The 27,986-nt window shown below is 44.4% G+C and overlaps 1 protein-coding gene across 1 annotated transcript in view; it reads right to left on the reverse strand.

The window, feature by feature from the left end:
• Positions 1–667: 667 nt before the first annotated feature.
• Positions 668–27,986, reverse strand: part of MAPK1 (mitogen-activated protein kinase 1) — a 102,854-nt gene continuing 75,535 nt past the window's right edge. The window contains exons 4-9 of the mRNA XM_045802532.2: positions 27,707–27,823; positions 21,043–21,157; positions 20,626–20,757; positions 11,056–11,165; positions 8,596–8,721; positions 668–2,344 (exon numbers count right to left, since the gene is read on the reverse strand). Coding sequence (XP_045658488.1) covers positions 8,605–8,721; positions 11,056–11,165; positions 20,626–20,757; positions 21,043–21,157; positions 27,707–27,823 — 591 coding nt within the window. The 3' untranslated portion in view covers positions 668–2,344; positions 8,596–8,604. The remainder of the gene's footprint in view (positions 2,345–8,595; positions 8,722–11,055; positions 11,166–20,625; positions 20,758–21,042; positions 21,158–27,706; positions 27,824–27,986) is intronic.

The following is a 27,986-nucleotide window of genomic DNA, read 5'->3' on the forward strand; positions in this document are numbered from 1 at the left end:
ATAATACTAACATTCCACTTAAAAAGGACAAAGAAACAAGAGTAAGAAAACTGTCAATGCTTCTTTGAAAATGAAAACTGACTCACCAATGTATCAGGTAACAGTCAAACCTCTATCCTATCAATGCCGTACAGACCTTTACACGGCAGCTCTGAGCACGGAGATGAAAATCACATATTTTACGGCAAGAATCTCGATGTGGCTCCGATCTCTGAGGCTGAGTCAGCCGTCCTTTGTTAACCTGTGAGGTGTGAAGATCGGCACCCTGGGTCGGTTGGTGTGGGCCAAGTGGCACTGGGCCGTCCTTCCCAGCACCCAGCCATGCCCAGCAGCATTTCTGGGGCACACAGGCAGGCCCTCTTTAGAAAGAACCAGAGAATCCAACCTGAGACGTTTGGGCGTCTTCATCAGAGTCTGACATAGTACTTTAGACCTATGATTTGAGTAAAGGAACATGTCAGAGTTGATTCTCTGCTGTGCAAAGGGAAACTAGGACCCTGTAGAAATGCCTTGTGAATCATCTTCTGTAAACCAGTGTTGGGGCAGTTCCCCAGGTGGGAAGGGGAGGCCCTCAAGGATTTCTGCTCCAAGCACAGACTGAAACTGACTGTTGTCCTTTTGGACACGCTGATCCAGAGGAAACCGACACTGAATCTTAACATGAATATGAAGATCGAAGATGTACATTTATTTTCATGAATTACAAGTGCATTTCTGTTCATATTAGCAGGCAGTCTTTATATAACCCATTCTCCATTGCTGTCAAAAATCAAACAAGAAAAAAAAGGACAGCTGAGAAATGAAAAGCTAAAAATAGAATTAGTTTTCCTAAGTGATCTGCTGGATAGCATTTCCGTGGAACACAAACTCAGAGGTAACAATAAATTTTTCGTTTCTATCATAGGCATGTGGCACTTGGACAGTCATCTCTGCACAGAAAGCTGTAACAGTCATGCGAGGGTACAGTAATTATTGAACAAGGCAAATTTCTCACCACAGAGAGAGCAGTGGGGGAGTCAAGAGGAGGCACCGCACTGGGACAGAACACCAAGTCAACGCCACAGCGTACAGTGGCGGGAACAAATACTTAAAGAGATCAGGATAGTACGGGATAGAGCTCCAAACATGACTTAGTGCTAGCTTTTTCTCATGGTCTTAGCAGTATCAGAAACATTTGAGAGTACTTGACGACAGAACAGTGCTTCATGTCATGAGCTCATGAAGGCTTTATTACAAATTGTTATACTGTAGGTTGAAAAATGAACTTGAGATGCTGACATGCTGTAGGAGAAAAAAGAATTGTACACTTTCTCATTTAAAGACGCAGGGCTCCTCTCTGCTAAATCCTGAGGCATTGAATGTGGCTACACTGAACGTGGCACGTGGTGTGAAGGAGCTCGGGGGTATGTGTCCACCCGTGTGTGCAGCTCTGCCCCGTGACGTCTGGCTGGCCTGCTGGCTGCTTCTCCACACACTTTTCTTAGTGCCCTGCTGTGACCTGTGTCCATCTCTCACTAAATCCCGAATGCAGCTGCCACATTAAATCTTTCTGTGTAAGCCTTGCGAACAGTACTGCAGATAACACATCGGGGCAGGTGTTATACCTCTATAAATGGTGTAAGAAACCACAGTAAATCTACAGAAGGAAGTTGCTGGGTGCAGTACTTCTTTTATTTAGAAAAATGATCGAGTTTTCTAAAAGCTGGGCAAACAGCACAAACCTTAAATATGTTAGTGACTAACAGGGTATGAGAAAAGACACGGGCAAGTGCCCCCAAAGATTCCCGAGACGGGAACACTTGCTGCAGGCTGCAACGACATCCCAGGTGTTTCCACATGCTCCTGCTCTGAGGAAACGCTGACGGGGAAAAGGTGAAGTGCAAATAAGGGGCTGTCACTGACTTAAAGTGCCCTAGGTAGTAGCCTTCCCTATCATAAAGTGAGATGCCAGTGACGAGAGCCAATCTGGAAAGAACTATCTCTGGTGTGACTGCATGGGTCAGCAGGGCGGCACGTAGGAAGGATTCAGGAGAGGGAGGAACCACTGCATCTTTCAAACCAGAAAGCGATTAGTGACTAAAGCAACGGTAAGCAGTAGGTGCACCAAAAGTACATACTGCCACAGGTCACCAGTGGTGACACACACAGGGATGCCAGGAACAGTTCTCTGGACTGAAGGAATTCTTTGAAAGCATAAAAGCCACAACTACCAGAAACCGCCCCTCCGAACGGCTCAAAGGAGTCAAGGTGGATAAGCCGAGACGGGCTGGAGACAGGACCGGGGTCAAGAACTGGGAAGAACAACACCGATGTCTGAGCACGTCCAGTCCTCTGAGCCCTTGTCCTATTGAAAAATAAACAAACAAACAAGCCTATGAGTTAAGAATGACCCACGTTAAAGCAACATCAGCAGCAGCATTAGGAAAATGGAGAAGTGAAAAGAATGGACGAACATTATGAAAACTGGAAAAGTATGTGTGTGTGTGGGGGGAAGCAAAAAAAAAAAAAAAAAAAAAAGACTCCTGCAAAAAGGTCACTTCACCTGGAGCCACTCGGGCGTGCGCATCACAGGGCAGCTCTGAAGGGGTGGGCTCTGCCCGCAGTGTGCAGGAGCCTCTCCCTGGGCGCCTCAGAGGAGGTTTCCGTGACACTCACAGGGAACACGTGCACGCACGTGCGCTCGCAGCTCGGCAGGCTTCCGTGTTCTTAAGCTGCCTTTTATTAACTGTAATACCCACCAGTCCAGTGGTCAAAACCAGGCTCTGAAGGTCTTTGTAAAGAACACACATTTGGCGGGGCACCTGGGTGGCTCAGTCCGTTAAGCATCGGACTTAGACTCGGGTCATGATCTCAGGGATCCTGGGATTGAGCCCCATATCAGGCTCCTTGCTCAGTGGGGAGCCTGCTTCTCCCTCTCCCTCAGCCCCTCCCTCTGCTTGTGCTCTCTCACTCATGCTCTTTCTCAAATAAATAAAATCTTGGGGGAAAAAAAACCCGAAATCCCACACATTTGGGGAGCCTGCGTGGTTCAGTTGGTTAAGTGTCCGACTCTTGCTTTTGGCTCAGGTCATGATCTCAGGGTTGTGAGATCAAGCCCCACATTGGGCTCCACGCTGGGCATGGAGCCTGCTTAAGATTCTTTCCTTCTCCCTCTCCCTTCCCCCTCCTAAAAAAAAAGAAAGAAAAGAAAAGAAAAGAAAAGAAAAGAAAAGAAAAGAAAGAAAGAAGGAAAGAAAGAAAGAAAGAAAGAAAGAAAGAAAGAGAAAGAACACACATTTACACAATGTTTGTTTGTGACCTCCTATTCTTTTAAAAAAAAATTTTTTTAAAGTAATCTCTATGCCCAATGTGGGGCTCAAACTCACAAGCCTGAGATCAAGAGTCACACATTCCACTAAGTGAGCCAGCCAGGCTCCCCTGCTGCCTCCTATTCTTACCAAGTCTCTTTTCCTCTCTGGACGTCCAGTTGGGACAGAATCAACCACACAGAGCCAAGTGTGTTGTTATAACAACTCAAGTTTCCTGTGACTGCAACAAAGCAGGACAAGCAAAATGAAGTACTGGCTGGAAGTGTGAGGCTGGCTGGCCTGGATTCTGCTGAGGCAGGGAGCCCTGGCATGGGTCCCAAGAGCAGGAGATGGGTCTCATCACCTACGTCTGAGGTGATCTGACAGCAATTGCCCCACCAGGCCTCCAGGACGGCACCCTGAAAGACTGCAGGTGGCACCCTGAAGATAGCCGTCACTCATTTACTACACGTGACAGGGCCCACCTGGCTCTCCAGATGTCTGCACATGTGCCACCTGCAACAGGTCCACTAGGAGTGTCACACCAACAAAGCGTAAGCAGCACATGTCCCCCCTTCATTATTGTAATACCTCTATTTTACTTGAAGAGATTATATTACAAATCAAATCTACTCGAACCCTTTATAGGCTAATAGTTCTCAAGGGTGAGCATCAGAACCCTCTGCAGAGCTTGTTAAAACACAGACTGTTAGGGGGTAGGGCACAGATGGACCACAGTTTTGAGAACCACTGCCATATGTAATGAATTAAGTTCATCCTCAGGTCTCCACTAGTTTTGTTATCATCCCAGGGAGAAGTGAGACATTACCACTGAAATCAGCTTGTGTTCTTGGTTCTGATGAGGAAACCTGCTTGAGATGGCTGGGAGGGTAACTAAGTGTGTCAAAATACAAACAAAACAGATCTTCTCTTTGGAGAGGCCCTTATTGTTGTGAAATGTTTGCTAGTATGATCTGGCAGGATGTCACTCTGCCATTTCACAATGCACTTTCAGGCAAGACGGCGTTCATCACCACTCAAGAGGGCAGGAAGGATGGTGGTTACAACCCAACTCTGTGACAAGGAGATGGACTCAGACATGGGAAATGACCTCCCTCTAGAGGTCCGCTGTTCTGGACTGCAGCCAAACCTACTGGCTGGGGGGCGCCTGGGTGGCTCAGTCGTTAAGCGTCTGCCTTCGGCTCAGGGCATGATCCCGGCGTTCTGGGATCGAGCCCCACATCAGGCTCCTCTGCTGGGAGCCTGCTTCTTCCTCTCCCACTCCCCCTGCTTGTGTTCCCTCTCTCGCTGGCTGTCTCTCTCTGTCAAATCAATAAATAAAATCTTAAAAAAAAAAAAAAAAAACCCCACAAAAAACCTACTGGCTGGGAGAAATTAATCAGTCTGAGAAAATTCACCAACAGGCAGAGGAGGAAGTCAGGCACCTACCTTCACCAGCCTCTTCAAACATGAGGCTTATCTAAAACCGACCCACTTAAATAAAACAGAATGAACACCTCCTGAACCTTTCAGACCACTCAGGGCAACAGTAAAGCCTGTGACGAGGCAAGCAGGCGACACCTGGGGCTTCCTCTGGAGTAGTCTTTACCATCTCCTCCCCCAAAGGCGTCCCCATGGCTGTGCTCTGAGGTCCTGTGTGGGCATGTTTTCCAGTTCTTTCCTATGTAGCTGGGCAGTCAACATCACCTTTCGTTAACATCCCTGAATGTTCCAGCACCTGTACCTCCCTGATTGTCCAGTTTGTAGCTTCTGATCTCACTGCTGCAGGCTGGGGACTCAGTAACACTGCGGCACAGCATTGTGAACGAGTTCCTCAACCTCTTCCAGGGCACAGAACTACTGCAAGGCAGGTATGGAACTTACAAGAAAATGGCGTTGTGGGTTCAAAGACCCAGAGCTGCCTAACTTTGCCACCAGTGTATAATCTTCAGCAAAACGCTTAAACCCCTGCAATCTTCAGTTTCCTCAATCATAAACATGGGCTGTGTGCTGACTTCAGACAATGTTGCTGTGAGCATCAAAAGAAAATGTTTGTGAAAGAACCTGGCCCACAATTTAATGCATGCCCCCGGCCCTACCTTCCTCTGGATCCACTTCTGTCTTCTAGATTACTAAATTACAAGCCCATCTAGATGTTGGCAACCTTTGAAATGCGTAAGACAAGATAGACTGACAGGTGGACGGAGGAACAGATGGACAGATATGTGACAAAGCATGTCGCAAAATGTTAATCACAGAATCTAGGTGGTCGGAATGTGGGTTTCTATTATTAAACTCAACTTTTCAGAATAGCTGAAAATTGTAATTTAAAAAACATTGGAAGTAACTAGATCTACTGAGGTGGTTATTTTTGATGTACGATAATCAAATCATTATGCTGTACACCTGAAGCTAATATAATATGCCAATTATAATTCAGTAACAAAAAGTAGGGGGGAAAAGGCTATAAGCAAGTACCATGCCTTTTGCTCCCATGGAGAAAGTGAAGTAAACACAGAGTGACCATCTCTGCCATCTGTGTCCCTGGTAACAAGCCCTAGTCCTGGACTCTCAGAACTGGGGTAGACCCTGACAGCCGCCATGGCCTCCATCTGCTAACTCGGACTTCAGGAGACAGCAGGCCAGCAGGTGGCTGCGCCCTGCAGCCCAGGAGCATGCTCGCCTTTGTTCTGTTCCCCTGGCGGGTACACTGCCCTTTTCTTCCAGTAGCCGTGCCAGCGGTCCCAAGGGTATCTGCTCTCTGAGGTTACCCAATATCCTTACTGCCCTAGAGTCACCTGACCTGATGCTTCAGGTCTTTGCCGAAGATGCCTGTGAGGGAGAGGCGGGCTCCTCGGTAACCCTGGGCCTCAGTCTCCCACACGGGCCTGACTCCCTGGCCCCGCACTGCTGGGAACCTCCCCGGACAGCGGAATGCCCCCTTCCTGACACTCTCTTTCACACTAAAAACATGCGTGGTAGTTCTGTGTGTCTTTGTCCCCTACTAACCCATGTGCTCCTTTGAGGCCAGGTTTAGGTTTGTTTGCCCTGCTCCCCACACATGCCTGTCCCAGAGGAAGCACGCAGTATGTGTGAACTCAACAAGAAAAAGATGGAGAAAAACAGAGGCCCCCAACAGACTTCAGGAAAATGAGCTGTTAAAGGGATTGTGAAGCAGTCGAAGTAGCTCAGCTCAGTATTCTAGGCCAGGGCTCAGAACACCTGTTCCTGTAAAGGGCCAGATAAAACTATCTATAAAACCCCGAGGCAGGTGATCTGACCTTGTGCAGACACAGGGAAGGGAGAGAGCAGGCTCTGGGAGAGAGAGGACCCCTTCCACTGCGAGCACCAAGCAAAGGGACCGGGAAGGAGAACCCAAGGAGACTCCAGTTAAGGAGTGAAATGGCTGGGTCCCGGGGTCTGCCTTCCCATCAGCGAGTGACCTTGTAGATCACTGCACACAGCAAACACTTTAATAGGTTGTCACATCATGGGGAACGAAAGGAGAAATGAAACCAAGCCTTGCTAGACTGTCCTCCTCAGCCTCCTGTTAACAGCCTCCCGCTCTCATTCAGACACTTCCCCAAGGGCTCCTAATGTCCGTAAGCCCGTGCTTCTTCCACACGTCACTTGAAGTTTGTCTTGTAGGACATGTCCAGTGTCAGGTACTAGGGTTAGGAAATCTGGAGTCTTTCAGACTTTGCCCTCCCCCCACTCTCCCAAACACCGCTTCTCGCCTCTACAACCCTCGTCCAAGCCTCTAGCCCTCCGGTCTGGAAGCTCACAGATTAATTTTGAGCTCATCTTCCATCCAGTCTCCTCCTCCAACCCTCCAAGCTTAGATACCAGACTTCTGAAAACCCCATTTTCTGTCCCCCACACTAGCAGAGTGTACTCTCTCCCGGTTCCCAGCCTTACTCTGCCTGGCTTGCATGGCTGAGGCTGAGCTGGCCATGTCTGTTCTCAGATCCTTTCCACCCTTCCCCTGTTCTTAACGACAGGGCTGGGAGCTTGTCAACTGCACTGTTGCACTTCATTGCTGACTGGCTTCTGAAGAGATTCTGCCAACAGCCAGCACACACAGGAAAAGCCAGGTTTCCTTTTTTTTCTGCTTCTTAGTGACACATGACTTTTCAGGAGGAGGGAGGCTCCTGGTTTCAGAGGCACTGGATGGTAATGGCGGCTTCAGGCTCCAGAGATCCCCCACATCGGTGGCAGGAGAGGCTCCTGACCCCTTCTTAGCAATGGTGATGCTCTAACAGCTGCAGTTACAGCAGCTGCCCAGCACCCTCGCTGTGTGATGCAGGATCCTGGCTAACACCATGTTACTTCTGTTCCTTTAGCTGGAGGCCTCCAGGAACAGCTTCCTGGGGTTACTAATCTGCAGGTAACCCCACCTTTGGCTTTCCGGCCCTTCTAATGCCCTCTGACCAGTTATACGCCCTCTGTGTGAAATATCCCGAGCAGCTTCTGCTTTTGAGCCTTGGTACGGCCAACCCTCAGCCTGAACCATCGTCTCTAGATCCTAACGTACGAAAAGAGAATGGACAGGGCAGGGAAGAATAGAGCAGAGATACAGTTCTATCAGATGCAGACTGCCACAGACCCCTTCCTCTCTCCGCCCTCAGGGAGCCTCCTGTTCTGGCGACACAGGCATAGCAGCCCCGCGGCCAGTTGTCGGCGGGCTGCACGCAACACCGCTGTCTGTGGAAAAACACCTCCAGCCCCTCCCCAGGCCACTCTGCCCAAAGCATTTCTCCAGCACATGCGTCAGCCCTTGGTTGTCATTCCTGACTTCACTGCTCATTTCTACAGACTTGAACACAATTCTCACTCCTCCGCTCACTCGAGTTCCCACACTATTCTCTCTCCTCTTTCTGCGTGTTCTCTAGAATCAAGATCTGCATTTCCTTCTTTCTTGAACACAATTTTTTGAAAATCTTACCGATACCACTGCATTGTTCACCAGACTTTCTGACTTAAGCACAGGAAGCTTCCACATGGAACTCCAGGAAATCTTTCTTTTTTTTCTTTTTTAAAGATTTTATTTATTTATTCGACAGAGATAGAGACAGCCAGCGAGAGAGGGAACACAAGCAGGGGGGGTGGGAGAGGAAGAAGCAGGCTCCCAGCAGAGGAGCCTGATGTGGGGCTCTATCCCAGAACGCCAGGATCACGCCCCGAGCCGAAGGCAGACGCTTAACCGTGGTGCCACCCAGGCGCCCCGGAAATCTTTCTTTTTAATAACATTTAATTTATATTCTCTTTCCCCCGCCAGGGTTTATTGTGCTGTTAAAGCTCTAGGTACCTGACAAATTTAAGATCTGTATCCCGGCTGGAATCTAGCTGTCTCTTCGAAGATGAGCTCTTTGAGCTTTTCCTTGGGCAGGTCATCCAGCTCCATGTCAAACTTGAATGGCGCCTCAGCGATGGGCTGTAGGAGAGCACAGAACACGGAGCAGACAAGAATGGTTATGGTGGAGGTAGTCATGCACGGATTCATGATGTCTGTGGCTTCGACTCTGAAACATATACAGCAGCACTGACATCTACGGAAACCAAGAGCTGTGATAAAGCGTCTGTGCATCCATGTCCCATCTATGCGTTCCAAAAGGTGCATATTGTATGAACGTGTAGTAAATGGAGGGGGAGAAACTAAATCCACTTTGAGCATTCTTCTGAATTTATCACTAATCCCAAAATCATTCTCAAATTTTTAAGGCACTAAGTGTTAAAGTAACAGAAATTTGCTGTTGTGGGGGTGGTGGTGATACATTTATACAATCAAAAACCATGATACTCAAATCAATGTACTTGACTAAATACATTACAGTTACCTTCATATAAAAAATATTATGGAGCCATAAAAAATGAAGCTGTAAGGAAGATTAATATCATGGGGAAATGTGCACATTTGTGTTAAACAAAATGAACCTATTTTTAAAAAAAATTTAGATACAGAAATATAAGACCGAGAAGAAAATATTCCAAAATCTTAGTATCTGTGTAACAAGACTACCAAGTGATCTGTGTCATAGTTTTCTGCAAGTTTTCATTTTTATTTTTCAGCACACTCTGTAACTAATCAGAAGGCTATTTAAGTACATATTTAAGGGGCGCCTGGGTGGCTCAGTCACTTAAGTGTCTGCATTTGGCTTAGGTCACGATCTCAGGGTCCTGGGATCAAGCCCCATATCAGCCAGACCCACATCCCTGGCTCAGTGGGGTGTCTGCTTTTCCCTCTCCCTCTGCTCCTACTCCCCGCCTGTGTGCTTGCTCTCTCTCTCTCCTTCTCAAATAAATAAATAAAAAACCTTAAAATAAAAAAAGTACATATTTAAAGTGTCTCTGTCAAGGAATTCATATATATAGCTGAAAAAGGAAATCAGTCAATTGATATTATTTATATTTTGATTTTTAGGTACCCCCAAACTAACCCAATGTTCTAGGATGAATCTGATGAGGATTCCCGCTATCAATCAGTGGATGCCCAGTAGTTACCAGGCACTCCTAGATTTTATCTATGCAATCCTCACAGCCAGGCTTTTAGGGGTAAGGAAACATGGACACCAAACTCTGCACTAAGCACTGGCTTCTTTGAAAGGGGGAAAAGGATTCATGTCCATGAGAGAAAAATAAGCAGCTAGCCCTCTTTGAAGGGCAGCTCCATGTGTGGGGTCACACTGGTGTCCTACATATGCCATCCTTCTGGTCTTCCCAACCCCCTACTCTGGTTTGGGGTACCACCCAGGCTCACGATTAGGACATGGGGGGCTCACAGAGCTAGTCAGAAACCCAAACCTTACACTCTCCCCTCCTTTCCTATTATTTACTATGTTGTAGGTATCTTTGCAAGCTGCCCCCATTATTTCTGAGGGGAGGGGACAGAGATGGAAGGGGTCTGATTAGGAAATACTTTCTCTTTTTGATTTCTTCTTTCTCTTTCATTTATCAGTTTTTAGCTTTTATCTCTTTTCCCTTTCTCTTCCACTTTCCCCTTTAACACACTCTGCTTGGATCTCCCCCTTTTAAAACAAGTGTCAAGGCTTGCTGACTATACATGAGCCTCAACTAGAAAGATCCAAACTTTGGTTCATATTGCATTTTTCTTCATTACTGTCCAGAGAATAAAGCCCCAGAAGACTCAAAGAGGCCAGGGAACCGGGACTTTCCTGGAGAGGACATGACACACAGTATCGTTACCTGGCTGTCCAGCATGCTCCAGAGGCCTGCCACATCCATCTCTGGACTCATTTCTCACCACAAGAAGCTCTTGTGTTCCCATCCCCAAGGAGGCACAACAGACACGAAGTCATCAAGCCACAGTAGGGACTGTCCAAGCTGACCCCCCCTCGCTTTGCAATGCGCCTCCCCAAGCAGGCAGCTGGCCTCCTTCTCACCCTCAGGCAAGCACTCTGATTTAGGGACCTCTTCCTGTCACAAACCATGACAATGGTCTCCAGCCTTGGACCCCTTGTTTATCTGTGCTCCCCTTTATTCATCCATTTCCGCAGCCCCACCCCTGCTGCAGGTGGCCTGGAGGAAGCTTTCTAAGATAAAAGGGGCTTGGGGGGTGGGGTGGGGAAGTTTCAAGCTGTGCTGACAGCACTAGTCCTCAAGGTAGACGATGTGGGCTACTGACAGGACCAGGTGTGGCACCATATACCACTCAGGATCAATCTAAACATGACATCTGGGCCCTTCCTGGTTGGGCCTACTGCTGGCTGATAGATATCCCTGAGGAAGCAGCCAGGAGTACGGGTCTTACCTCATCGCTTGGGTCATAATACTGCTCCAGATATGGATGGGCCAGAGCCTGTTCTACTTCAATCCTCTTGTGAGGGTTGAATGTCAACATTTTGTCCAGTAAATCCAGAGCTACAAAGAGAAAGGTTTTGCAGTGGTGAGAAGCCAAAGGAACATCTACTGAATTACTTTCCATTTCCTGCTTAAGTAAACTTGACCCACAAAACAATGGAACTAAGCATCGCCATGGGGAGAAGAGCCAGCACACTGGATGCCTATTATCTCTCTGAGCTTCTTGAGACTGTGACCATCTGACAATCGCAGACCCAGACTCAGAAAGGTGACGTGATCAGCCAAAGGCTAAAAGTGGAAGACCAGGGTTCAAATTCAACTCTGCCTACAAAACCTGAACTTCTCCTAAATCACTACTCTGCTTTGCTGGCATCCGAAGGTAATGTGTTATATATGTATATCTCTTAAGACAACTCCAAAGTCCTCTCTGCAATGGTCAATTTATCTTTCAACACATAGAGTAGGCCTCCAAGGTCACAGAAGACAATGGTCACTTGTCCTCCTATATGGTTTCCAGGTCCTGGCTGAGATCCATGTGTGAAGCACAGGCCCCCTGGCTCACTCTGCAGCTTGACATCTTTCTTGATCTGGTCAGGAGTCAGCAGCTGAACATTTCCTCCATGTAGAGAGTGCAGGGATAGAAGCAAGTGTGGGATCAAAAGGACCAAGAGGGAGGGACAGCTAATGAATAGCTTACCCTGGTGGCCTCCACAGCTAGTGTCCAGGCACTACTTCAAGCCAAGGGGAAAGCCAAAGGTCCTGGCTGACAGAGGCCGGAACATGGGTTAAGGGAAATGTGACCGAACAGTTCCTGTATTTAATATCAGGAGCAAGTTTCAATGAGAAAGAATACACGCTAAAAAAGACATTACTGATCTTAAAAAAAAAAAAAAAAGTGTGCTTTTATTTAACGATGCTCAGAACAGTGGTTTCTAATTTAGGTAACAGGTCCTTTCCTCAAATTGAAGGCTCTCTACAGGGAGTAGGTAAGGAGCTACCCAGCTCTTTTAAGTGCTAGCTCACAGCTCTGAGGCACCCCTGAAAAATCTAAGGACTCCAAGGAACAAGTCTGAAAATCTATTCCAAGTCTGAAAAATGACTAGGTGATATAAAAAACATTTTTTTTAGAGAACACAGTGATCAATAAAATAAAACCAAAAATGAAAACACTGCCATCTACTCAACAAAGTCTTGTTTCTTACAGTGATAACTTCTTAGGTCGTCGATCTCATCCATCTGCAAATTAGCACGTTTCACTAAGTCCCGAGAGTAGAACGATAAAGGAAAATAATCTAAATCATTTACTCACTAGAGACGGTGTTCAACCCTGGAGAGCAGCAGGCCAGTACACTGTCTGAATCTGAAGTGCCTGACCGCTTGTGTGCCAGGAAGTCAACCTCCGGAAAGCACGAGGAGGCAGCACCTTACTGCCTGAGGTGACTGAAAGCCCAGCATGAGAGGATGTGTGTGCACGTGCACGCATGCGTGTGCGTGCCTGCATGTGCATACTCAGCTCTGGCTACTACCTGTGACTTCCTTTGTTGCATGTCACCCACCCTTAATCTTTAAGACAACTGGGAGATAATAAATGTGGTAAACCACATGCTGGACTGTCATGAGAAATTCCACGCAACACAGAACTTCTCTCATGTCCACAAAACAAACTGTAAAAAAGTTTTTTACATAGTGCATTTCTACAAATAGTACACTTTCGAATTTGCCTCTATCTATAATCTTTTCAATACACCTGAGTGTACCGTAGGAAAGTAGGGAACAGTGACATTTTGCTTTATAGGCTGGAGAACTTTTCGGAGCAGAGGATGCTCTTAGGAATCTAGAGTGTTGACTAAAGCACTGTCTGGACAGGAGAGGTATTCATCACTGCAGCCGTAACTCGGGGTCTCGGGGGCTCACGAACAGGCTAGGTTTCAGAGGCAGCTCTCTCAAGAGTCAGGATAGTGTAGCACAATGGTCAATAACTCAGGCGCTTCTGGCCCCAGTACAAGTCCCGCCGAACCCCTAGCAGATATGTGAGCACCTGACATACCACTTGCTGGGCATTAGAGTCCAACTATCCGTAACACAGATAGTAACCCTACCCTACCCACTGTTCCCAAACACTGACTGCTCCCCTCCACCGTTTCCCCCACCACAAAAGAACTCATAGATATTCCCCAAGAACTTATTTTTTTAAGATTTCATTCATTTATTAATTTGAAAGAGCGTGCACGTGTGCGTGCAGGGACAGAGGGGGAAGGAGGAATCCCATGCAGACTCCACACTGAGCGCAGAGCCTGATGTGGGACCCCGAGATCATGACTTGAGCCAAAACCGAATCAGACGCTTAACCAACTGAGTCACCTAGGCACCCCTCCCCAAGAACTTTCTTGAGAGATCAGAAGTCATTTGGCCTTTTGTCCAATTGAGACACCGTTCGTCAGGAAAATCCAGGAGGGTCTGGCCACAGTCAGATTCTGACAGCATTATTTCTAAGCCATTGGGGGATACGTCCCCCTCCAGATCTTGCTGGTACTAAGTAGTGAAGCACTTCAAGGCAGCTGGTATTTGGCAGCTTAAGCAGCTCTAAAATAGACCTTTTAGTTCCTTCGAGTTAAATTCCAGGCCCTTAAACCTAGAGGCAAAAATTGCAAAAGAAGATAGCTTTTTTTTTGCTACTTGAAAAATAACTGCATCTCCAGCTTCCTTTTATTGCTAGTGCTATTTCTGCATTATTCACAGCTACAGAAGGAGAAAAGGAGAGAAACGGGAAGCAGCTGGCAGGTGCTGATCCCACAGTCAGAGTGCCCGGCCTCCCTCCTCCCACGCCACACAGCAATCCACTGGCACTACTAAGATGGCATGAATCACTCTGCTTGTGTGTATGCTTCCTTGGATATAGGTTTTATTTCCCCTAAAAGACTGGAAGTCCCTTCGAGGATGGGATTACATCTGACCATGATCCCCGACTCTCCTTGGTAGCCTCCTAGAACCCCACGCATTCTCTTTAATTTCAGTGGTACACAGCAACAAGACCCTGCCCTTCTGGTCCATCAGCTTTTTTTCCTTCCCATCTCAGCACAGACCCTGGGGTGAGTCATATGATTGGCTCTCCATAGCACCACTGCAGGTCCATCTCACCGATCCAGCAAAACTCTCATCCGAGATCAAGGCTGCATGCAACCTGTCACTCCCATCCTCAGCCTGAATTTCTGGGTAGGGCCAGAGAAAAAGACCTAGCTGTTCAAACTGTGCCACTGCAACAATGCTTTTCAAACTTACCAGTCTTAGAACCCTGCTCTTTAAACCTACTGACGATTGATCTTAAAAAGCAGTTAATTCAGCCACAGTTCAAACTGTACAAGCACTTTTCTCTGAGAAAAACCACTGCATTCAGTATGTGGCAGACATGCTCTATGTGTTTATGTTCTCATTTTGTCACACACAATGTGCAGAAGACATGAGAGAAGGGTGGGATTTAATAAAGCAAGTACTTTTTACTGCTCTGTCAGGGACACTCTGTCTTACATGCAGTTGGCACTGGTATTTAGCGGTGAGGGCATGGCACTGCCACTGTCTTGTCCTGGGTTGAGGTGCTGACAGTTCTACTCACCACTGCTTCTGCACCAGAGCGTAGATGGCAGCACAGAGAAAGCGTGAGAACACCTTAGTGTTACTACGAAAGTAGTTTTAACCCTATGGACACCCTGAAAGGACTGGGGGGACCTCTGAGGTCTAAGGAACACACTATCAAGAACTGTGTACCAGACAAACTCAAGATTTTTAATCTTTATCAAGGCCCCCCAGTGTCCTGGGAAATCTCTGCTCAGCTGCTTTTCTATTCTAAGATTCTTCTCACCTCACACAGCTTGAATCATACCCTTCCTGCCACGTGAACCTCATTACTCTGTGCAGGTTTTCCTGAGGGTGCTGAGAAAACAGAGGTCCTCAGGAGCAACCCTCCTGGACGTCCCTCCACCAGATTCACACATATCCTTACTGTAGAAAGAGGAGACCCTCTCCCTGTTTGAAGCCAAACCTCCACACCATGTAGCCAGCTCCCCTTCATCTGGACCAGCTGTTTCTGTCTGCACTGTCCATTTCAAAGTTCCTGTTCACACTGAGAGCTTCAACTACTTTTTAAAATTTATTTGCGCGCGAGAGAGAGACACACACACACACAGAACGCACAAGCATGCATGAGTGGGGGGAGGAGCTGAGGAGGAGGGAGAGGTAGAGAGAATCACAAGCAGACTCCGGGCTGAGCACGAGCCTGGTATTGGGGCTTGATCTCAGGACCCTAAGATCATGACCTGAGCCAAAACCAAGAGTCACATGCTCAACCAAACGAGCCACGCAGGAGCCCCTCAAATACTCTCAGGTAGTCACCAATGATCCCTCAATTGGAAACCTCTGTTCCATGGCGACTGCTGAGCACATCTACTTTCTCATGATGCCATCTACTGCTTCTGTGAAATATGCACTAGTTATTTTCTTTGTCCATTGTTCTTTCTAGTTTTCAAGAGTTCCTACTCCTCTTCCATCGAAGGTTTGTCTTCTCTAGCTCTGACATGTCATTCTTCTTACCCTCTCAAACTTCTGTATGATTCCAAATGCCATCTGTGAAAAAATTCCTAAATCTTTAGCCTAGAGTGCCGACCCAAACTTCAGATACATACAACTCTCTGCAGGCAATAAAAGAGTATATAGCTTATAACCCCGTTCACAACTAATATATGTATTTATAGGTGCAACTACAGAGTCTGGGAGCTTTTCAAAGACGTTATCTGAGAAATGGAGACAGACTTCTTATAGGAATTGCACTTTTCTTAATTTTAAAAAATAAACAGAAGCAGGAGAAAAAGAACTGTTGGCTTTCCTGTCAGTGCCCACTGCCCCTCTAATACAGTGGAGCTGCGCTTGCCATGGGGAGCTCTCAGGCTCGCCCACACCTCCTGGCTGTGCCATGGGAATGGCGACAATGGCCTAGCCACATTCATCTGGGTTCCCTTGGCCACAAAGACTAGTGAGGGATGAGTACAAAGAAGCAATGAATCCCACAGTGGGGTTGAAACTATCAGGAAGCAGGTCAGTGTGACCTGGAGCTGCTGGTGCCCATCCTGGCACCACAAGAATAGAGCTAAGTAACAAAGACAGCAGACAGGAAGACAACACTGAAAGACAGACAGGTCCAGATTCTGGTCAAAGGGCCTATGCGCTGGAATCCAAACATCACTGGACCTGTCAAGTTATGAGAGCCAGCACAGTCCTCCTTTAGGCGTAAACTGTTGGCAGTATTCTTGTGAGGTGGAACCAAGAAAGCCTCAAAACAGCTGACCCTCTAGTCTGTGAATGACTCATCCATGATCCCATCTCTCAGCCTGAGCATGCACAGCCCCATTGCTCAATGTAACCGCCGCTAATCTTCTGACATACACTGTAGGGTTTCTCTCTCAGGTTCTTTTACATAGTGGAGATCACACCTTATATAAAAAATACTGTATTATTTCCCCAGTAACTATTGCTCATTAATATTTTCCCATGCTATAAAGCTTTGTAAGGGCCACTTCTGGTGACTTTATGGTATTTCTTCAAGCAGAGGCATCATAGTTTCCTCAACCATTCAATTAACATTTAGCCTTTAGTTGTCCTTAAATTTAATATGTCCAAACTCAAGTCTCAACTGCCACTCTCTAAAATGTTCCTTCTACTTTTCCTCATCTCACTATTTCTTCATGTAAATTGTGTTCTTGTCCTTTGCTCCTTTATTTATTCATTACGGTCTTAGATTTCTCTCTGTTCTTCAGGCATGACTAATATTAATGATGAGTCTAACAACAATAAACTAGTAATTCATGTAACTCCCCCAAATTACCCTATGAGGCGGGAAATGCAATTTATTCCAATTTTGAGATGAGGAAATTGTGAAACAGAGAAGTTAAATAACTTGTCCAGAGTCGAAGATTTGAGGTGGTGGGGCCATCTGAAATCAGGAGGCCGACTCTAGAGCACACAGCTTAAACCATGGCACTGTGCTGCCTTAACGTTAATACTTTTAGAATAGGGATCCTTCAAATGTTTTCAATTGGGAACATTTTCTACCTATTCCTCACACCTGACCTATCTAATCTATTTTAAGTTTTAAACTTTTATGTGATCAAATCTACCATTTTTATCTTATGTTTGTTTTCTTGGTTTGTATGTTTTTACAGCCTAGAAGAGTCTTTCTCCATTCAGAGATCAGAAAAATACTGAATATGCTAAGCATCGTTGGCTTTTAATGGCATGATTTTTAAAAACATTAAATTATCATTTCTTTTGGAACTCACGCTGACGTGTGAGTAATAATTTAAATTGATTTTCTTCCAAATAGTTATTCAACTAGCCCAGTACCATCTGTTGAATAATTTCTTCCCCCTCACTGGAGTGATTTTGGAGAGAATCCTAAGCTAGACTCCTTTTAAGAAAAAACTACAGGGATGCCTGGGTGGCTCAGTCAGTTAAACGTCTGTCTTTGGCTCAGGTCATGATCCCAGGGTCCTGGGATAGAGTCCCACATCAGGCTTCTTGCTCAGGGCAGAGCCTGCCCTCTGCCTGCCCCTCCCCCTGCTTGTGCCCTCTCTCTCCCTCTCCCTCTCTCTGCAAATACATAAATAAATAAAATCTTAAAAAATAAAATAAAATAAAATAAAATAGGCTTACCACTTAAAAAAAAAAAGAAAAATCTACAATACTACTGTTCAAAGGACTCAGCAATCAGAAATTTCTTTTTTTTTTTTTAAGATTTTATTTTATTTATTTGATGGAGAGAGCATGAGCACAAGTGGGGGGAGGAGGGCGGCAGACAGAGGGAGAGGGAAAAGCAGACTTCCCGCTGAGCAGGAAGCCCGATGCAGGGCTCGATCCCAGGACCCTGGGATCATGACCCAAGCCGAAGGCAGATGTTTAACGACTGAGCCACTTAGGTGCCCCAGCAATCAGAAAAAAAAAAAAAAATTTTTTTTTTAAAGATTTTATTATTTATTTGACAGAGAGACACATTCAGAGAGAGAGGGAACACAAGCAGGGGGAGTGGGAGAGGAAAAAGCAGGCTCCCAGCGGAGGAGCCTGATGTGGGGCTCGATCCCAGAACGCCGGGATCACGCCCTGAGCCGAAGGCAGAGGCTTAACAACTGAGCCAGCCAGGCGCCCCCAGCAATCAGAAATTTCTAACGAATATGTGAAAAATACTCAATCGCAGGCTTTTTTTTTTTTTCTTTTAGAGTAAGCTCTACGCCCAACGTGGGGCTTGCACTCATGACCCTGAGGATCAGGGGTTGCATGCTCTACTGACTGAGCCAGCCAGATGCCCCATCTCAGTCGACTTAAAGAAAAACAAATTAAAATGCCATTTCTCCCCATTTGTTTGGCAGATCCAAAAGTTCAACACACAAAACTGCTGGAACAAAAGATGTGGCAGAACTGCCAGACTGCCCTCCAGAGAGGCTCAACCAATTTACATGCTACCAGCAGTCTCTGCAAACACCCGTTTTCCTCACAGCCTTGACCATGGTGGGTCATCAAACTTCTGATGCTTTCTACTGTTATGAGTGGGAAATAAAGAAAGAAAGAAAGAAAGAAAGAGAGAGAGAGAGAGAGAGAGAGAGAGAGAGAGAAAGAAAGAAAGAAAGAAAGAAAGAAAGAAAGAAAGAAAGAAAGAAAAAGGAATTACTGATCTTTCAATGTTCATACCTCATATAATAAAAATGAGTACCTTTTCCTAATATTTGAGATATTTACATTTCCTTTTTTGTAAACTATCATTAACGAGACTTAAAAGTGTGTGTTTCAGCTTGAAAGTTTTACTGTTGTGAGTTCCCTGAAGTCTCCCATTCATTTATTTATGTCATTTTTGTACAAATCCAGACTACTAGCTCCGTGCAGGCAGGTAATCAGTTTTATTGCTCTTCTAAGTCCAGGGCCTTGGAACCCTGATGGCACAGAACACTCAGATCTATTTATTAAATAAATGAATTTATGTATGTTATAGTAAAAAACTAGAAACAACCTGGTGGCAAATTAAATATGGCCACAAATTCTTTGCAGCTCCTCCCATCAATGGGGGATTTATTTCTCCACCACTTTACGTGGTAATTTGCTTTGACCAACAGATTGCGGCAGAAGTACCTGCTATTCTAAGACCTTGCAGTTTCTGCTTTTTCTTTTGGAATATTTCTGCCATCAGAAGAAGCCCAGTTTGGTCTACTGTAAGATGACAGGCAATGGCACAAAGGAGAAGCAATTCTAAGATGTGGTTGAGGCCACCTCTGACCATGCAACTTGAGGCAAGCTGAGCAGACCCGCTTAGCTGCGCCCAGGCCAATGGACTCGTGAACAAATACATGGTGGTCATTACAAGGCCCCAGACTGTGGAGTAGTTTGTTACACAGCAACAGATCAACTGAAGTGAACTTCGATGTCCAATATGAGACCGTTTAAAGACACTGAGTCATCCCTACAAGGGAATACTACGTAGCACTCTCTATAACTAGGGATATGGAAAGATCTCCAAGATAATGAATTAAAAAAATCCAGTCTTGAGTTATTCTTCGAAAAAACCTGACTTGAAAAATTCTTAATGACAAGATAAAGAAAAAAGTGTAATTTGTTTTGCAGGCTCCCAAACTTCCTGAATCCTAAAAATGTGAACTTAAGCCAAGTTAAAAAGTAGCAAAGAGGAGGAGGGTTGAGGGGTGAGCAAAATGGGTGATGAGGATTAAGAGGCACAAACTTCCATTTCTAAAAATAAATAAGTCATGACAAGAAGCCCAGCATAGGGAATACAGTCAATAATACTGTAATGCACTTATCATGGTGAGCATTTCACAATGTATATAATTATGGAATATGCTATATACCTGAAACTAATTTATTATTGTATGTCAACTACAATTAAAAAAAACAAACAAACTTTTTTGGAAAGGAGCAAAGAGGGGCGCCTGCCTGGCTCAATGGTCTACACACGTGACCCTTGATCTCGAGATCGTAAGTTCATTCCCCATGCTGGGTGTAGAGCATACTTTAAAAAAGAATAAAATAAGGGACACCTGGGTGGCTCAGTTGATTAAGTGTCCAACTCTTGATTTTGGTGGAGGTCATGATCTCAGAGTTGTAGGATTGAGCCCCATGTCAGGCTCCATGCTCAGTGTGGAGCCTGCTTGCCCCTCTCCTCCTCTCCTCCCCCCAACTTGTGCGCATGCTCTCTCTCTCAAGTAAATAAATGTCTTAAAAAATAATAAAATAAAAATAAATTAAAAATAAAAAGCAAAGGTGGAAAACTACACAATCATTCCCAGATTCCCGTACCGTACTGCCCCTGCTCTCAAGTAAAAGGGAAGAAAGCAACAGAGTGAGTACTAAATAAGGTATTACCCAATTGCCACAAACGAACTTTTCAGGTTAGTGACCTAATGATTTAACCAAGAAAACAAACAAACAAACAAAAGCTAAGTCTAAGAAAAATAATCAATAAAATAATACTTACCTTTGGAGTCAGCATTTGGGAACAGCCTGTTCCATGGCACCTTATTTTTGTGTGGAAGAGAAAGCAAGTAGTTTCTAGCTTTTAAATTTATTATACAGTTCAGGTCTTCCTGTGATGGGGATCCAAGAATACCTATCAGAAAAAATAATTAGCTGTTAATTATCTAGACCCAGGTACACTGACCTTTTGGCTGTTGGGGCACAACGGGCCCTGATAATTGTTTTCTCACCATCTCCCCATGATCTTACCTTTCTTAAAAGTTTTTACAAGGATCCTTAATATTTGTAATCAAGCAAGATTACAAATTCATAGGAAAGAGTCGTCAGAACTATTCTTACTTTCATGAACTAACTCTTAAGTGAACTGTGGCCAGGTGAACTGAGTAAATCTAGCCCCTAAAATGTTCAGTAACCTTACCCAGAATGTGGTTCAGCTGGTCGAGATAATGCTTCCCCGGGAAGATGGGCCTGTTGGACAGCATCTCTGCCAGAATGCAGCCTACAGACCAAATATCAATGGACTTGGTATAGCCCTGTAGTGGGAAGGGAGAAAAGACTGAGAATGATATGTAATGTTACAGGACACAGTGAGATCCTCCGGCAGCACAGGCACATGGCTGACAGGAATTTTACCTTCTCCTCTGGCTCTACAATTCAGAAATAAGAGAGTATGCAGACACAAATAATAATTTGGCCTTCTTATAAAAGTTGTTGGACAACCAAGATTACTTGATTTTATTTCTCTCTTCAAAGTTAACTTATTAATAAATGAGAATTTTCAAAGTATACTTCATTCCTTTTCTCAAATGATTTGAAAGAAAGCATCCTTATAAGCTGAAGCTGGAAAAAGGAAAAAACATTAAAATCCCTTGCTTTAGGACATCTGTGGCCCATTTATCCATTTTGAAAACCTGGAAACCAACTCAAAAGAAGAGGCACTGCTATACTTCCAGAGTATCTTTATCCGTTTTGCAAATCATTTTCAAAGAAGGCAGGCTGAACACCCTTCATCTCTAGCGGGGGTGGGGGAGTGTGTGCTGGCTCCATCATATTTTACCAATCCGTATTTTTTGTCTATTCAATTTTCAGGTATAATTTTTCTTTTAAAGGAATTCTGTGAAAAGACTTGGAATAATTATCTGTCTAAATCATTCAACAGTGTAAAAAAAAAAGATAGCTTTCCAAGGACTGTAAGTTGAATTTTATGAAAAATACTAGGTATAGTGATAAATGAATAGAGAAAAAAAATTCAGCCAAATATTAAAGTTTAGAGAAACCTAGTGAAAATTTTTTTGAAAATCAAACACAGAATGATCTGATATGCAGCTATGATAAACTGGGGTTGAATTTCAAAATAATTATCCCCCAAATTCTTGCAATCCAAAATAACTTTTGCTTTGGGCCAAAACCAAATAAAGAGGAACATTTAAAACACACACAAAAAATAACTAAAAGGAACCAGGGCTCCCTGGAGAAATGGCTGCTCCAAGTCTGGGACAGGGAACATAGTATGACGTAAGCCTGGAGTGTCTAGTGCCAAAAAGGAAGGAAGTGCTCAACACCAGTGGGGACATGTCAAAGCGGCTCCCATTAGAAAACCTGGGACAATCTGAACCTCAAATACAGAATGGTAGCTATGGAACTGAAGCCACTGAATAAGAGAACCACGAATTAGTAAGTGGAGAGAACTAAAAGAAGGAACGATAGAGCTACAAAATCGTCAATGGATAGTAAAAGTAGTGGTTGAAAGTATGATGAAGAAGATAACTTACACAATCTTAAAGTATTTCCTCACAAATTCCTACTCACCTAATAATAATTATTACCATAATTAACCATAATTGTCACCATTACATGGTGGAGAACCAGAGGACACCATTTAACCAAAATAGCAACATGAATTTCACCAATACGGACTAAATCATCTATGTCCATATTGAGATACAATACACTGAGAATAAAACATTGTTTCTGTGGTACTCATGCCCAGAGTACATGACACAAAATTGAGGTGCATTCTACAAAACATCCACTGGTACCCTTCAAAAGGATCAAGGTCAAGAAAGGCCAAGGAATTATTTCAGATTGAAAATGACTAGAGAAACTACACAACACGTGAGCCTGAAGTAGGGGGAGAAAAGCTATAAAGATTATTGGGACAATATCCAAAATTTGAATATAAATGATGCATTAGATATTGGATCAGTGTTAAATTTCCCATTTTTTTTTTTTTTTAATTTTTCACTTTCAATCACTACCTTATGGTCATATTAGGGAACATCCTTCTTCCATGGCAGGGTTTCTCAACCCTGGAACTGCTGACATTTTGGGCTGGATAAGCCTTTGCTGTGAGGCCACCCTGTGCACTGAAGGATGTTTAACATCTCGGACCTCTAACTACTTGATGCCAGTAGGTAGCATTCCTCTCCCAGTTGTGACAACCGAAAATGTCTCCAAACACTGCCAACTGTCCTCAGGAACATAAGAAACACTGTTCTAAGGAAATACACACTGAAATGCTTAGGGGTAAAGGGGCACATCTACGATTTATTCTCAGATGATTCAGAGGGGAAGAAATCTACACATTATATAGAGAGAATGATACAAGAAACAGGACAAAGGACAAAGAACTGGTGAGTCTGAATCTGAAGTGAAGGGTATACAGAAGCTCTAGCCAGCAGTTCTCGCAGGTGGTCCAGAGCCCCAGTGGCTCCCCTTTAAGGATCTGAGAGGTGACACTACTTTTGTACTACCAAGGTGCTCTCCTTTTCACTCACCCTCTCACAAGTACACGAGAGATTTTCCCAGAGGACACACAACATGCGACGATACTGTACATGAAATATGACAGTATCTGAAAGATCTGTGTACCTCGGTGAACCAGTATTTTCCAAATGCTAAATACTACAAAACCATGCATCAGTGAGTGTAAGTAGATCAATGGGTTTTAATAAGACTGCACAAAAACTTCAATGGCATGGTTTCAGATTCCACAATGAAACTTCCACTTTGTTCAGTTTCACTTATAATATCAAAAAGGAATAGTCACAAGTAGCTGAAAAGACTACTAACATACTCCCTTTCCCAATTACGTATCTGTGTGAAGACTCTTCTTCACGGACTTAAACCCAAACAACCTACTGGACAGACTGAGTGCAGAACTAGGCAAGAGTCCAGCAATAGTTTATTAGGCCACACAAAATTTGAAAAAGTAAACAATGTCACTCTTCTAACTAAAATGCTTTTGCTGTGGAAAGTAAACATACTTTTTTAATGAAAAATACTGATGTTGACAAGCAGCAGCTTTATTACTGTTATTTAGATATTAATATTTCTTAAAAATTTCAGTGTTAATTTCCATATAGTAAATACTGATGGATATAACCCACGTAAACAAATCTTGCTTAGCATCTTTGATGCTTTTTTTTTAAAGATTTATTTATCTTAGACAGCCTGTGAGCGAGCGGGGAGGAGGTGCAGAAGGAAAGGGACAGAGATAGAGTCCCAAGCAGACTCCACGCTGAGGCTGATACAGGGCTTGATCCCATGACCCTGAGGATCATGACCTGACCCGAAACCAAGAGTCAGACGCTTACCCAACTGAGCCACCCAGGAAACCCTAGTCTTTGATACTTTTTTTAAAAGAGTGAAGGAATCCTGGGACTCAAATATTTGAGAACCACTGCCTTATACTTTTCTCGCAAGCTGAAAATTCTATGAAAAAAAAGTTACAAATATACACACAGCACACTAGCCAAAAGGGGGACAATGAGGATAAAAATAAAAAGATGATAATGGACAGCACGTATTTCATGAGTCCATAATAACGTTTTAAAAACAAGGGGCGCCTGGCTGGCTCAGCTGTTAAGCGTCTGCCTTTGGCTCAGGTCATGATCCCAGGGACCCGGGATCAAGCCCTGCATCGGGCTCCCTGTTTGGCAGGAAGCCTGCTTCTCCCTTGGGGCTCAGTCGTTAAGCGTCTGCCTTCGGCTCAGGGCGTGATCCCGGAGTCCTGGGATCGAGCCCCACATCAGGATCCTCCGCTGGGAGCCTGCTTCTTCCTCTCCCACTCCCCCTGCTTGTGTTCCCTCCTTTGCTTGCTGTCTCTCTGTCAAATAAATAAATAAAATCTTAAAATAAATAAATAAATAAATAAATAAATAAATAAATAAATAAATAAATAAAAACAAAGGTGGGAGGGGCGCCTAGGTGGCACAGTCAGTTCAGTGTCCAATTCCTGGTTTCAGTTCAGGTTGGGATCTCAGCGTCGTGAGATCAAGCCCTGCACTGGGCTCCCCACTCAGCGGGGAGTCGGCTTCCTCTCTCCCTCTTCCTCTGCCTGCCCCCCTGCTTGAGCACACATTCTCTCTAAAATGACTAAATCTTAAAAAAAAAAAAAAAGGTGGGAGACAGGAAGAGAAAGAAAAAATGGAAAGCTCTTCATAGAAGGATGGCAGTGAATTAATGTAGAAATAATAATACATTTGGAAAATCACCATTTTGCAATCCCCAATATAATGATAGAGACAAGGGGTCACCAAGGAGTAAACTACCAGGGTAAGACTGCTGGTAAACAGGAGCTCCATATACGCGAGTTCCAAGAATCCATGGGGTTCCTGCCAGAAGAGTGTGACCTAAACCTAATCATAAGGAACCAATCTGTACTCTGCAAAGTATTCAATGTCATGAAGAAGACAGGAAGGGTGGGAGGACTGTTCTAGAGTGAGCACAATGCATGAAACGTGAATGAGATCATAGACTGAAAATAAAACAAACAGCTGCAAAGAACTTTTGGGATAACTGGGATGTCACTAAATTAATGCTGATTGTCTCAGTGTGCTAAGGGTACTATGGCTGTGGGGAAAGAACACCCCTCTGCCTTTAATGAGTATTAATATGGCCCAAAGGGTCTAGGAGTAAAGTCTTAGTTTGTATCGGTGAAGTGTAAGAAGGTCTGACCAAAGGGAAGTGAGAAGAAGGCATCAAGGAAGGCAGAGACAGCCAGGGAAGGAGCAGTAAGATGTTAACAGCTGGTAAACCCAGGGAAGGGGTGTACGGGTGTTCACTGTACTCGCAATTCTTCTATGGGTTTGAAAATGTTCTAAATTAATAAAAAGAAAAAAATGAATTATGGTGCTAGAAGTAACAGTCTCAGGCTAGAGGTGCTGTAAATAAAAAAGAATTCACATTCAGATTTATTAGTTAACTCTACAAGCAGAAAGTGCTGGGCAACTTATAGAACACAGAGGCCATCCTTTTTGGTTATTTCCCCCCAGAGGGTGAAGACAGTGGAGTCATCTCAAGTTCGGATGGAGGCTGCAGGGCCATGAAGGCACCAGGATAAAAAGCACACGGTCAGCTCTCCTTTACAACCGGAAGGCACCATGCGCACACACGCGCACACACGCAAATGCTTCTGGTTTGGAAAGGCTGTCACATGGCCAGTCCAAAGAAAGAACCTGCTACTTGGGATTATGTGTAATACAGACTTATGAGAATCAACATGGCATTTTCTTTTTTGAAACATCTGTTACACTACATCCTTCTTTATAAAGGAATTTATTTTAAAGGAATTTGACTTTTATAACTAAACTGAACAAATGTATATCAAGAATAACTAACTGCTTTAAACAAATTCCATTTCCTCACAAAGCAACTTAAGTGTTCATCTCAAGCCTTGCTATTTATAAAGGATGGAGGAAGAGAGTGAAGCCCATGGGCCAACTAATTCCCTTAAAGCTTCTTGGGTCGATTTCTTTTTCCTAGATCTGAGACACAAGGCCCAATGTCTACTTCATGGCTTTTCTTCATGTATCTTAACATCACATTAACAGTAGATGGTGTTGAAGAAGTTCATCAAGACAACAGGACTGCCAGCTGATCCTTGAGCTGGACCCAGGCAACAGGAAGCTCCTCGCCCCCTCCTCTATCCTCGGAGTATGTGCTCTGCCCACCGTTCCCACAGCAGGAGCCATTTTCAAGGATATAGCCTTGAAAGAATAGGTGTTTTTGAGACCATCTCGGCAGTATACGTGACTAAGCCCAGTTAAGGCTTCTATATAAACTTTTAAGGTCTGGAAGATGAGTGCCGAGATTTACTTACCTTGTGGCTGCCCAAGACAAGCCTTGTAATAAGTCCCCTTACGTATTAAGACTGCCACTACCAATCTGGAGTGGTCTGCCTCTTCAGTTTCTCCTTGCCCACCCTGTACTGGGGGTAGTTTGCAAACCAAGAGATGGAATTAAGTTCAAAATCTCCTAATTCTGAGATATTAGATACAGAAGTATGCTGGGTCCACTTACTTTCTCAAATCTGACACTTCATTCATATACTATTTGCAAATGATATATGAAAAATACTGAATCTCAATCTCTACAGCAGCCCTCAATGATTGCCACCTGACTCATAAACCTAACAAAGATGTCATACTTCAATTTTCCTTGCTTTTGAAAGTTTATTCAACATTTCTTATAACCAAGACACATATTGTTAGAAATGTTCGCCTTCCACCTGTATGCATTCTCCACAGCCGCTCTGAGATGCAGAGGTGCATCTGGAAGCAGGACCACCATATAATTTTGAAAGAATCCATAGCAGTTCCTATTCTTTCCATACCTACATTTTCTTCAAACTATAGTGTAATTTTGCTGGAGAGACAGTCTTCATTATCAGAGAAATCCGACCTTTATACAACAGCCTGGTCCACCTTCAGAAAAAATGCGCACTACTGGACACCCTCTAACAAACCCAGTCTGCACTCAGCAGTAGCAGCAGCAGGAGTCAAAGCTGCCACAGGCAGGACTTCAGGAAAGCTGACCACGGGCTAGGACACGGACCATTTATTGTAACAGCGACGAGACAGGCATGCCCCAACTCTACAACACACCACTACTCCAGCGGAGGTAGAGAAGCCAAAACCCGGGGCCCAGCAGGTCGATGCTGAAACTGGAGATGAAGACAGCAGCTTGGTTCTGGCCAGACAGGTCAAGCCTCAACCTAGGTGAACACAGGCTTACTACAACACACATCCAAAGTTCTTTCGTTTCTTGGTTTTCTTTCTATGCAAACTCCTGACCCTTACCTTGGAATTCAACATAATTTCCGGAGCCCTGTACCAACGTGTGGCTACATACTCCGTCAGGAACCCTGTGTGATCATGGTCCGGATCTGCAACACGGGCCAAGCCAAAGTCACAGATCTAAGAGAGAAAAAAATGGCACAATTTAGAGACTCTAATGAAATTAATATCAAAACATCATAAAAATAAAAAAGACAATAGCAATAATGATGATGATAAGCAGTTGCTGCCATTACTACGTGGCAAAACTTCGCTGGAAATTCTATGTACTCATTTTTATATA

The sequence above is a fragment of the Ursus americanus genome, chromosome 30 (assembly GCF_024610735.1).
Source record: "Ursus americanus isolate L20-20 chromosome 30, mUrsAme1.1.p, whole genome shotgun sequence".
Taxonomy (NCBI): Eukaryota; Metazoa; Chordata; class Mammalia; order Carnivora; family Ursidae; genus Ursus; species Ursus americanus.